Source organism: Microtus pennsylvanicus, chromosome 12, assembly GCF_037038515.1.
Source record: "Microtus pennsylvanicus isolate mMicPen1 chromosome 12, mMicPen1.hap1, whole genome shotgun sequence".
Lineage (NCBI taxonomy): Eukaryota > Metazoa > Chordata > Mammalia > Rodentia > Cricetidae > Microtus > Microtus pennsylvanicus.
In genome coordinates this window covers 16,915,263-16,928,913 of record NC_134590.1, presented here as the reverse complement: position 1 = coordinate 16,928,913, position 13,651 = coordinate 16,915,263, and the positions used below count along the sequence as shown (strand labels likewise).

Sequence of the window (13,651 nt, the reverse complement as noted above, 5' to 3'; positions counted from 1 at the left end):
TGGATGCATACCTTCCTAAGCCTGGATGGAGGGGGAGAAGGCCTTGGACTTCCCACAAGGCAGGGCACCCTGTCCTCTCTTAGGACTGGAGGGGAATAGGAGGAGGGTGAGTGGGGGAGTAGGAGGGAAGTGAGAGGAGGGAAGGAAGTGGAAATTTTGAATGGTATTATTTATAAAGTAATAAAATAAAAATAATAAAAAAAGCATTCTACCACAATGGTACTTCCTTTTTCACTTATTTTTCCTTACTACATATGGGAGTTTTACATGTAGAACCATGCAGCACACGCCTGCCCTGATGCACGAGGAATCTGTAAAGTGGGGTTGGATTCTGTATAACTAGTTACAACTACAGACGGTTGTAAATGGGCACTTGGGTGCTGGGAATCCAACCAAGACTCTCTGAAAAAGAAACCATGCTCTTAAAAAAACCTTCCTGTTTTATTTATTCTTTGTGTCTTTTACATCAAGCATCTCTCAATCCCATTCATCCCAATCCCTTATATGCTCCCTCTGCTCTTGCAACTTCCCAAAATAAAATAATTTTTATTGCATGTGTCACTTACATCATGTATCTCGATCCCTTTCATTTCCCTGTCCCTCACATCTGCCCTTTGCCTCTACACCCTCCAAAAATAAAACAAAACTTAAGAGAAAAAAATGAAAAGATTTTAAAAGGAGAAAAATTTAAAAATCTCATCATGAAAACTGCAGTGTGATACAGTAAGCCATGGCATAAACCCCTTTGTTCATATATCTTTACTTGCAAGTGTTCATTGCATAGAGTCATTGGTCTGGTTCAAGGCTCTGGTTTCTACTACAGTGTTGATACTGGGTACTCACCAGGACTATTCCGGGGTATACTGTTGTTACCCTGTGTTGTGGAGATCCTACAGTTTGAGGTATACAGGTCAGGTTCGTTCATGTGTTCCAGCAGAGATGAAGTGGATGTTGGGCTGGGCCAAGTCATAGCTCTAGGTCTGGCTTTGAGCAGCTGTAGAGTTGGTTCACCAGATGAAAGATGGTGACAGCTCTCCCATGTTTATAACTTTGAAACTGGTTCACCCACACCACCTGAACTGGGTTGTCTCTATTGTGCTGCCCTGGCAAGATGTAGGGCCTGTTCTTCCTAGTTTTGCAGTTTGTGGGGTCAGGGATAACTCTCCAACTCTTTTCACAACAGGGCCAGTTCTCCTACCTTCCTCAGACATTGAGAGGAGGGGGTCTCATTCACCTGTCCATGCTGCCCCAAGACAGATGAGAAATGGGACATCTCTCCCATGCTCACAACTTGGGAGCTGGCTCACCCAGATCTTCATTACTAGCCTTGGTTTTATTGTGGTGCCCTGGGAAGGTGAAGAGCCTGCTCTCTGAGTGCTGCAGCTGATGGGGGTCAGGGACAATTCTCCTGCTCTTATATGACCATAGGACTAGCTCTCCTACCTACCCCAGGATGAGAGGAGTTGGGTGGGGCGTCAGTGAAGATAAAATAAAATTTAAGAGATGGTGTAGAAGGTTTTTCTGTTGTGTGTTGCTTTCATTGGTTGAATAAAGAAACTGCCTTAGCCTTTTGATAGGGCAGCCCTTAGGTCATAAGCACCATCTTACTAAAACAGATACAACTTTGTTTTAGAAAGCCATTATTTCTGCTTTAGTACATGGTAAGATCAAATTAATTGACTAATTCCCCCATAATTCATTACCACAGTGCTTGTGCTCCTAGAATATTAGAGTATAAAATACTAAAATATTGACAAACATTCAAAATAAACACTAGACTATTTTTAATAAATAAGTTTAAATAAGTAATGATGTGAAGTCAATAACACGGTTATACTTTCAATATATAAAACTGTAGACAATTATGCTTCATGTTCATTAACTTAAGGATTTTCATTTCATAGATATCTAGAAATTCAGACTTTTTAGGATTTTACTTCATAAATGGAAGGATATTCACTACTGTTTTCAAAAAGCTAAAGTGGCAAACTCTAGAAATGATCCCGACAGCGGGAGCAGGTGTATCTCTGACTCTGTTGCCTTCTATTGGGACTCTTTCCCTCCTATTGGGTCACCTCATCCTGCCTCACTATGAGGGCTTTTTCTTTGTCTTATTCCATCTTGTTTTATCCTGTTTAGTTGTTGTCTCTTGGGAGTCTTCTCTTTTCTGAAGAGAAAGGAGAGGATACGGACCTGGGGAAGAGGAAAAATATGCAGGGGGAGCTGGGAGGAGTAGAGGGAGGGGAAACTATGTCCTGGATGTATTATATGAGAGAATAATCTATTTTCAAATAAAAAATAAACTAACAAGTAAATCAAGTTCACATTACCTCAGCCTAATGGCAGAGCCCTGGATAATATTGTTACCAACTAAGCTTCGTACTTCTACTAAGATCCAAGTTGTATTTGCAGTCTGAATTTTCTTCTCAGAGGAAAAAAAATCATCACTTACGGAGTCTTAAATTTAGTAAAGGGTTTGGGGTTACTAATTTAAGGTATCTATTTTAAAAATGATAAAAGGAGTGGAACAAAATTAGCCCAGGGGAGTTAGTCATGACCATGGAGAAACCAAGAGTGATCCCAGAAAAACATCTCAGGGGTAATTGAAAAGCATTACTTAGGGTGTGAGAGTTCATACACCACGGGGATGATGAGGAAAGGGGTTATTAGCTAAGCCATTGTCTAAAACCCACTGAATCACTGGTCCCTTTCAATGATGATTGGTCCCTTTTTTTCTAAAGACGGGTTTTAAATTTTAAGAGACGATCTAAAGAGCAGAGCTGAGAAAGAAAGGGACACAGATCTTACAAAGGAGTAAGGTAAGATATGGGATCTTTGCTTTGATATTTCAAAAACCAAACTCTGATACACTATAGTGGTCACCCTGATGTGTGGATATGGCCGCAGTGTGAAATACAGTAGGTGTTTTTACAGATAGCAGCAAGAGGTTAGAAGTATCCAACAGTTGCCGTAAGTATCGCTACTACTGTTTACCTTCTCCTGGATGAGGAAGACAATGCTGCCACTACCACAGCTAATAATCATGAATATTATTAGACTTCTAATGGGAATTTTCTCTTTGGCCTAGTACTGGTAGATATTTGTTGTGATATTTTTTCACTGCAGACATTAAGATCATCCTAATAACAAAGACCCAGTCAGTCGATCCCAGGCAGACAGAGTGTGTTGGGGGGGTGGGATGGAGCTTCACGGACTGGAGAATGCATACCCTTCAGTCAGAGGCTAACAGTGATATGGCTACATCATCTACCACTAAATGAGCTTTATGATCAAGGAAATAGTTTTCTTCATAAATACCTACATTAAGAGATAGCCATACAGATAATTCTTATTTCAAGCCATAAATGTAAGTAAATAGAGAGAAACTGACTCAGCTAGCATGTGGATTTGACAGTGCCATCTGATGAACTTTGCTATGCCTTTATTTTTGTCATGAAATTTTAAGCAAAGAGTACCTTTAAAAGCTAAGTATTACAACTCATTGTATAGGTATATCATCTGAAAATGAAAATTATAATTCTTCTTGGACTCCTAGGAGCTACATCATCAGCCCCGGTAAGTGGAGCATGGTGCTCTTGATTTCAGCATACAAACCTATGCAATTCCCTTTCCTCACCATTTTCTTTATTTTTTTTTTTTAGCTTGTCTCACATCGCCTATTGTCTGCTAGCAACAGTCATGAGGTTAGTTTAAGTAATTAGGTCATTCTCCTGTGTTCTCTAAGTGAAAATACAAAGGAAAAAGATAAAAGCCTGCATCCAGGTCACTGGGTTTTAAACATCTCCAAACATATTTCCAAGCTGTATGGTTGTTTTGTCTACCAGGTGGCTTCTAAAGAGTTGTTTTGTCTTCCTTGTGTAATCATAAGCTCTCCAAACACAGTGTCATCTGTACACTTTGTTCCAGTAGTACCAATGTAGGTATTAAATACAGATGCATAAACATAAAACACGCTTATTTTATTACAAATAACACTAGCACACATTACTCAGCTGTTATAAAACTCCACTGAAAACTCGTCTCTTGTATGCAGCATATCTGATTTGACTCCCCATATAATTAAATGAAAATTTCCCTTCAATAAGAAAAACGTAAGCTGATAAAACCGTGAGGTGTCGTTCATAGCAAGGGCAGCATTGCTAAACTCGAACTTTGTCTTCAACTCAAACCTCTAATCCCTGTGGTTTAATGCAGTCTTAGCGGAGAAAAGGGTCACTTCACAACTGAAGCGAGTCAACTAGCTCTGGCTTGGGCTCCCTCTGTAGAATTCATTTCAGAATGCATAATCATCGCATTTTCCTGTTGTCTCGTCTTTTCTAGGTACTCCTCAATCTGAATAATGGTCGACTGTTGCCAATGGAACTTCAGGTACTGCAATATACATAAACAGTTCAGAGGGAATGTGTTTCTGATGTGCGTTTCCTATGGTGTGGAATGAAAACAAAATGCATTCGTGTATATTGTTAAGAATTTTATATGTGCCTGGCACTAATTCTGATGACTTTTGAGATAGCTAACCATTTTAAACAAAGCTGTATCTAGCCACCCAAAAGGAATAGTAAAGAAAAAAAATGAATTCAGTCAAATTTCTGCAGAAACTTGTGTTCTTTGTTCAACTCCTTGCATTTCATATTTCTCATGACAGTTGAAAACCTCCTATTTGTGAGGTTGGTTTGTTTATAAGGAGCTGAGATGTCTTCTCATAAAACTTAAAATATATAAATTGTCTACATTTTTATTTTTATTATTCAGTCTTGATTTCAAGTTTTTTTTTTTAATGTGAGAGAGTAATGTTTCCTTTCTATCTTTGTTTTTCACAGGGTACATTTAACCCCTGGATTCCTCCCTTCCCTGGGATTCTGCAGCAGCAGCAGCAGCAGCAGCAGCAACAACAACAACAAGCTCAGGTCCCAGGAGGCCTACAGTTTCCAATCTCAACACTAGAGAGCTTTGCTGGATTTTTCCCAAATCAGATACCTTTCTCAGGACAGTTTGGGCTTGCCCAAGTAGGCCAGGCTGGCCAACCAGAACCCTCACAGCAGCAGACCCCACCACAGACTCCACAGGTTGCTAACCTTGTAAGTGGAACTTCTTCCATCTTGCAGCTGTAAGACAGAACATAAAGGTTGTTGGGATAATTTAAAACTTTGATATAGGACAAGAGTCTTATTGTGTCTTATGTCTCCTATGCTGTTTCAACCACCATGGAAAGCATCTCCTAATTTTAAATATAAAAATAACATTAAAATCTATTACCCTAGATTATAGACAGTAATCAGGAGTATGTAGTTGCATGAATAATAACTCATGTAGAAGATAAAACATTAGTGGATATTGCTAATGCAAATGATACATGGGAAGCTAGCTCTAGGAAAAGCAGATCAAGAATTTTAAGTAACAACTCGAGTATGATTTGTTTATATGATTCTTTGGGTTTGTTTGTCTGTTTTCTCCAGGTGTCCTATGTGGTTCCCTTCAAAGTGCCTCAGGATCAAACACAGGTGAGTGGACAGAATCCTGTGGCTAACACAGAAGTGGCTCCCTGCGCTCTCCATAGCACTACCTCTTGCTCCCCCGGGTCTCCAGCATCAGGGTTTCATCACCTGTGGATCACCCATCACTGGCTAGAGGCACCATCACTGGCCTCTAGACATCTACTGATGCTGGGTTTACTTGATTCTCAATGAACAGGAGCCAAATAGGATCTCTGGGACCCTTGCATATCTACGATATCACTATGCAGAGGGAAAGATTTCAGTAAGACCAGCACATGTCTTCTCTGTATTTAAGTGCCGACACCAGGGAACAATCCCAGGAGCTGACTCTGTACCCTCTCAAACTTTGTTTCAGATAATCTTGCATTTATATCTGATATGTAGCTATAAATAATTCACATTATAGTGATCATATTTTTATTGCAAAATAACACTAACATACATTATTCACCTCTTATAAAAATCCACTGGAAACGTCCCACACTCTTGAATGCAGTGCTTATGATTTGTGTCACGTTATAATTAAGAGAAAATTTTCTTTCAATAATAAAAAATTAATTTTATATTAACTAACAAATTTGTTATGTTAATACAGAAAGTTCTGTTAATACTAGCTAATTATATAATACCTCAGATTCAAAGAAATGGGGCTACATATAAATCACTAATTATATAATACCTCAGCTTCAAAGAAATGGGGCTACATATAAATCACTATTCACACGAAGACTATTACTTGCTCAAACAAAGTTACACTGTTTGTCTCTTCTGTAAGTGTTATTATGCAATTAAGTTTCACTCCCACCGCCATTACATAATAACACAATTCTAGACATTATCTCATTGCATATCGCAAGTGTGTAGAGAGTCAGATATGTGACAAACACGATTACTTCACTTCAAGGACCGGGAAACATAGTTTTAACGAGATTAAATATCTTATCCCAGTGAGCTAAATACCTGAATTAGAAGTCAGTCCTCTTCCCCTCTTTTAACCACTAATCCAGCTCTCTACACTGGCTTTACATCAAAAGCTTAGTTGGCAATTTCGAAAATTACAAACACCAAGCCCCACCTTAGGCGCTAGGTATCACTTACTTGACCAGACAAATATTGTTGGGTTTCTGAATGTTTAATGGGTGATTTTTTACTCTTGTCCAGGATAAAAACCTATTATGCAAATTGTATTTATTTCAGAAACATGGTTGCATTATCTTCAAATGTTATAGCTACTATACTCATCTGATTATACAACAGATAACACAGCATTAAACAACGTATCCATGTACCATGCTTCTTATTTTCCACAGGCTCTTTATGTACATGCACATAGACGTAACTAGAATCCCAAAGGATGACAACATTGGTGTTTTATCACTTCCTAGGTTTCTCTAATATTCTAAAATTTATAAAGATTATTTTCAAAATGCACATAGATTTATTACATCTATGAGTGTTCTACCTATGTGTATGCATGTGCACCATAGGCATGTAGCACCTCAAGTCAGAAGAGGGCATATCTTAGAACTGGAGTTAACTGGTGGTTTTGAGCCACCATGTGTGTGCTGGCAAGGAAAGCCAGGTCATCTACTGGAGAAACACGTGCTTTTAATCCTGAGCCTCTTGATCGCCCAAGAATTAGTGTAATAAAATGGAAATCATTAAGAATTTAATTTAATTTCCTTTTCATTCACTAGGCAGAACTTTTAATATCACGTTCTGCAGAATTACAATTCTCAAGATTATAGGAAAAATACTGCATAGACTATCTCTCCTTAGAGGCTTGCACACTAACCTATATACAACATTTTTAAGATACTATTTGTTAAAAGAACACATACTTCATTTACTTAGTTGAATCCTAAGTTCTTTAAATGTGTAACTCTAAAATTGAAGTCTGGTATCATTTTGGGTACAAGTTGTTTCTAAATTTGGCAACATTGTAAAAGTGCTATGCACAGTTCAGTTTTGGCTTGGGATGGAAGTTCATACCTATAATACCAGGATAAAGGTATTACTGATAGGAAAAGAGTGAGAAATGTTGTTCATCCTGATCGAATGAAACTTCCTGTGTACTTCTGTGTTTACACATAGATGTTTGGGTACTACCCAGTTTACATGTTTCTGCCCTGGGAGCAACTTCAACAAGCGGTCACATCATCACCTCAGCAAACAGGCCCGCAGCTATTTGAGGAGCAGGTACTATGTGGGTTTGGTTTTAATCTGATTAGTTCAATTTTGGAAAAAGGTAAGTACCCTGAGAAAAGAATAATTGAGGCTGGATAGTGCACTCAAGCACTTGACCTCACAGAATAGGACATGGTGTCTCTCCTAGAAGCAAACTCTGAACTAATGTGGCAACACACTAAGCCTATAATCTCAATGAATGAAGTCAGTAAACGGTTCTAATAAAATTAGGTTCAAAACTGATTTTTTTTCTGAATCGGATTTTTCTTACATTTAGAATCTATAAGTACTCATTATATTCATATACATATATATTTTTCAAAAATTTATGACAAAAATTGTCACAATTAATCTAATACCTTTTTCAAAATTCTGACAGATACCATTCTACAATCAATTTGGATACATACAACAACAAGCAGAACCTGTGAGTAAATGCATAATTTTAATATCTAAAAATATATTTGCTACTACTTGTTCTCTATTAATATGTAATATATGCATGCATATACATATAAATATATGTACATATAATAATTTATATGTAATATAAATATATTATGTGCTTATTATGAAAACACTAAAATATGAAAGATTGAAAATAAAATACTTATGATCACTAGAACTTGAAATACAATTTGATACCATATATTCATTTTCTAAGCCTAAAACAAATTTTGAGAATTCAGTTTAAATTCAGATCTCTCATGATATGTGTTCAAAGATGTCTTAACATTCAATGTTGATTTTTAAAAACTAAAAAAATGTAGACTTTCAGAAAACATTTAATTAATGTAAAACACATATAATTTTAAGTGACAATTTTTCAAAAATTTATGACAAAAATTGTCACAATTAATCTAATACCTTTTTCAAAATTCTGACAGATACCATTCTACAATCAATTTGGATACATACCACAACAAGCAGAACCTGTGAGTAAATGCATAATTTTAATATCTAAAAATATATTTGGTACTACTTGCTTCTCTATTAAACACAAGTGTGTCTTTCAAATAAAAATTACCAAGAGTACACTTCTAGATGGCTGAAGTCTGATTCCCTATTACATTGTTATGCAAACACACATAAGAAACCATAGAAAGATTTCTTAGGTGCACTTGCATGGACTTACAGAACTTGCATTGGATGGTTTAGGAGGGAGAATACTCAAGTACTAGTCAGTCCTGGAAAGGGAATGCTCGGGGAGTGTCTTGGGGATCTGATAGAAGGTAATAGAACAAGTCTGAGGCTGTGTCTGGTGAGCAAGTCACTAGTAGTAACCAGGATGTGAGGTCACTTGTACTCGGTCTCTTACCATGACACTAGAAAATCTCATATTCCAAGCTTCATTGCATTCAGACACAGCATTCCCTGTGGTTGACGCTTTGCAGACTTCTACACCTGAAGCACACCGAGTGTCCATTCTCTCCTGCCTACAGTGGCCTTTCTCTTTCTCAAATCTGAACTCGTAAGAAGTTGAATTGTGCTGGAGTGCTTTCGTTGGCAAAAGAATGTATGCTGATCCATCACTGATTTAGACCTCTTTACCTTTCTGCTTCTTCAGGGTGTACAAGGAGGACCGCAGCATTTAGCTGTTGACGCCTTTGTAGGCACAGCTCCAGAAGCCCCCGGGATGGTAAGATTCCTTACAAAACCTTGTGGTAACTGGAAATTGACAATAAGAACTTCCAAGTTCCTTCAGTAGTATTCATTTACTGTAAACACTGTGTCTTAGTTAGGGTGAAGAGACACCATGACCACAGCAACGCTTATAAGGAAAACGTTAAATTGGGGTGGCTTACATACTGTTTCTGATATTCAGCTCATTATCATGTGGGGAGCATGGCAGCGTGCAGGCACACATGGTGCTGCCTATGTCTTGATCAGAAGGCAATATGGAGTAGACACAGACACTGGGCAGTATCCTGACCATAGAAATCCTCAAGACCACCCCCACAATGACCTACTTCAACAAAGCTACACTCCTACCAGCTTATAGAGACCAATTACATTCAAACTACCACATACTGTTACAATTATCATCAACAATTACTGATCTTCCCCCTGTATTCTTTGTTAGTCGAGATTTAAATCATTCAATTCCTCAAATATTTACTGAAAACTTTTTCCAGGAACTCTTCTGTGTACCTTATTTAAAAATTGGGGTACTATTGGCAATTGATGACTTGGAGTGGGAAAGTCATTTCTCTTTGGTGGTATAGTCACTAACGGCTAACACATGCATTAATGGATGAACCACACCAACATGTTTAATAACATTACTAATTGGATGCAGTGGGGTATATTAACCTAAAAAAAAAGAGGGGAGGAGGAGCAGGAAGAGAGGTAGGAGAAAGAGAAGTACGTGAAGTTAAGAGACAGATGTGCTAGAAAACTCAAAAAAAGTTAGAAGGGAAAATGTGGGGTGGATATAATCATAACACACTGCATACATGTAGTGGCATTTCATCTGTATTTTAATAAACAAAGCTTTCCTGAAGATCAGAGAGTGAAACAGCCCCACTGGTCAGCCTTACAGACCAGGCAGTGGTGACACACACCTTTAATCCCAGTAGCTACACTAGCTGCCATAGAAACAGGGCAGTGCCTGCCTTTAATCCCAGTGGCACACACCTTTAGTACCAGAACTAGAGGGGATTATTCAATGATAGGAGACAGCTCTCAGTCTCAGTCTCATTCTGATATTCCCTGAGGCAGGATCGCCGTTTTAGACCTAGGTAGAGGTAAGAGCTAGTGGCTGACTTCTTTGCTTTTCAGATCTTCAGGTTGAACCCCAATTTCTGTCTCTGAGTTTTTATTAGTCATACTTCACACATATGTATGATGTTCTCAAAGAATAAATTTAAAAGTAGCTATCAATATACAACCATGTTTGTGAAATATAATCACAACCTTTCTAAGATAGTTTATGAGCTATAAAACTAATAAGACACGTATTGTTTAATGTGGTGCCTATTTGTGCCCCTCAGCCCTTTAGATTCACAGTCTTCTGAGTTTGAGGGGTCTACATGGAGATGTAACTACTTTGTCCTGTTCTTGTTCTTACAGCCCATCGAAGGCGGTCCGCTGCATTCACAAAGAGAATCAGTCAGCTTTAAACATGACAATGCAGGAGTTTTCATGCCTCCAACTTCACCAAAACCAAGCAACAAGAATGTTTTCACTCCTGCAATAGACCCAACTATTGCCCCAGTACTTCTAGAACAGAAGGTAGAGTGACCAAAGATTCATTTTATGAAATAAATTGTTCTTTATGGTCTAAGTGAGACATTATAATAAAAGTGCATGTAAGTAATAATATATTGCCATAACTCTGAATAAAAACAGCCAACAATTATTATTTTAAATCAATTTTTCAGGGTGTAACTTGATTTTAATTGTAATATGAGCTTCTTGTGAATGTTTTTTCTCACTAGGTCAAGACTGATAAGCTAAGAGAGCCGTAAGACATTGTCTTAATCACTCGGAGATTTTGGTAGGTATTTTTTTGCCAAGATTATAGCTTAAATGCCCTAACAATTTTTAACAAAAAATTCATTCAAAAATTAACAAAGAGTTCTTAGCATAAAGATTATAGGAAAAACAAGCTAGTGTTTAAATCTGCCTATAAAGACCACACCAATTATGAGATTTGCCTAAATTTTAAAAATCAAAATTAACTTCTTAAAGTCATATCTGCCTTACTATAAACTTGATATGAGTCACATAAATACTGAGTATATTGTTTCTATATAAAAGAAATCACATGTTCTCTACATAGTCCTCTCAAGACATCTTTTCACTTTACTAACTAAATACTGTGATTAATGTTAATATCTCCTTGTTTTAAATAAAGTATAGTAAAATAATAAAAAAATTGCATAATGACAGAGCAATTTCAAAATTAATTAATTACATCCTAAATATAATTATGGTTAGATATTTGTCTAAATGAACTTGGTTGGCTACTGAAGATACATTATTCATTTATTAGGAAACCATCCTTGAAGTTATACTACTAATAAAAACACACATAGAACGGAATGCAGAGTCATTTAATAAGCTAACTAAAGGACAAAGTGTTTCAAATTTCTCATGAGCTCATTCAGACCCTTCTGGAAGAAGCAACATTGAGCAGACTTCAATAGAAAAGGGCCATTAAGAACACAGTCAGGCGCAAGGAGCATCCTTTCCTCTCTAGAAAAGTACATCACTGATGCACTATTTGAATAGTGCAAATCAATTCAAGCTACTGGTACCAAACGTGAAAGGTGTTTCCGAAAGTGTTTCTGAAAGTGTGAGCTTCGGCCAGTGTAAAACTCCCAGTGAGATGTTTTTGTTTCTTTTACAAACGATTTCAAATAGCTACACAATTTTATTCAAAAGAACCTACTAATACTGAAACTCTGTTCTTTCTTACTTTCAGGGAGAAGATGTGATGTTACCTTCGCTATCTTTTAGATCATTTTCCTCTTCTATACTAATAGATATTTGTTTAATGGTATAAAACCTCTTCACTAGTCTACCAATTTTCTTTACTTAGTATACTCTTCATGTCACAAAAAAATTAATACACCATGTAATAAGTTCTACCTTTACAAGGCTGTTTTTCCCAAAGACAGGAGTAATTATGCTTATATAATCTAGAAAATAACAATACTAAAAATAAAGCTCATAATAGCAAATTAATTTGATAACTGTATTAATAAAGATGTCTCTAAAATTGTGCCAATAAAGTAAATAAATATGTATTGTCAATAGATTTATGATGAATGTGGTAATTGGTAAAAAAGAGATAAACTATGAGTCTACCTTTCTCAAGTCAACATCTGCTTGTTTTTCCCAATCCCATTCTGTCAGCTTGCTTATGATTCATTCTCCATCAAAGTCAATATTTTGTTCTGTCTTGATTTGTGTTTTTGTTTGTTTGTTTGTTTGTTTGTTTAGACAGGGTCTCACCCTAGAGCCTTGACTGTCCTGGAACTGAGTATGTAGATTAGGCTAGCCTTCAACACATATAACCTGTTTCTTCCTCTGAGTGCTGGGATTAAGGGTGTACAGTACCATGCCTGGCCCTCCAGAATTATTTCAAAAACAGATATTGACCGTGTGTGCTCTATTTATACCACAACTACATAGAAAGGTGGGTGCTGAATGCAAAAGGACAGAAAGAAGGTGCCCGCTTATCTGGGGAGACAGCAGTCTACAGACTCTGGGACAGGGATTTTGAATTTCATCACATTTGGATTTGAATCTTGAAGATGTCACTTAAACTTAGGCCTGTATTCTCAGTTGTAAATAGGGCAGAGTGAGACATGAATTTTAGAATTTCTGAAAGTGCTGCTTGAAATAACATACAAGTACTGAAGAGCTACTTTTCTCTTTTCCACATGTGAACCTAACAGTACTTTCAACTTATTTTCTCAAATTCAGATCTTTAGCAAAAATTATCTGAAAACAGGAAATTTAGCATTTAATCTACCTTATATGTATGTTAATAGAAGCATGTTATACTAGCTGTGAAGAGACATCATGACCACAGCAACTCTAGTAAAGGAAAATAATTTAATTGGGGCAACTTACATATTCAGAGGTTTAGTCCACTATCATCATGGTGGACATGGTAGCATGCAAGCAGACACGGTGCTGGAGCAGATGTATCTTGAGCATAGTAGAATTCAGTGCCAGCCCCCACAGAATCACGCTTCCTACAACAAGGTCCTACCTACCCAACAAAGCCACACCTCCTAATAGTACTACTCCCTATGAGTTTATGGGGGCCAATTACATTCAAACTACCACATATGTGAATCTGCATGTGTTAAAGATGAATAAGTTAATAAACCAATACATGTTATATTATTCAATAATTTGGCGTTCCAGTGGTAAAACACAAGGACATATTGAAATTTGCAGGCAAATGGATGGATCTAAGAAAAAAACCT

The 13,651-nt window shown here is 37.1% G+C and overlaps 1 protein-coding gene across 1 annotated transcript; it reads left to right on the top strand.

The window, feature by feature from the left end:
• The first annotated feature begins 3,525 nt into the window (after positions 1–3,525).
• Odam (odontogenic, ameloblast associated) lies at positions 3,526–11,173 on the top strand. The gene is made up of 10 exons (XM_075943689.1): positions 3,526–3,576; positions 3,663–3,704; positions 4,342–4,389; positions 4,842–5,099; positions 5,478–5,522; positions 7,611–7,715; positions 8,591–8,638; positions 9,271–9,342; positions 10,776–10,937; positions 11,144–11,173. The coding sequence occupies exons 1-10, from the start codon at positions 3,526–3,528 to the stop codon at positions 11,171–11,173; spliced, it is 861 nt and encodes a 286-aa protein (XP_075799804.1).
• The last annotated feature ends 2,478 nt before the right edge of the window (positions 11,174–13,651 follow it).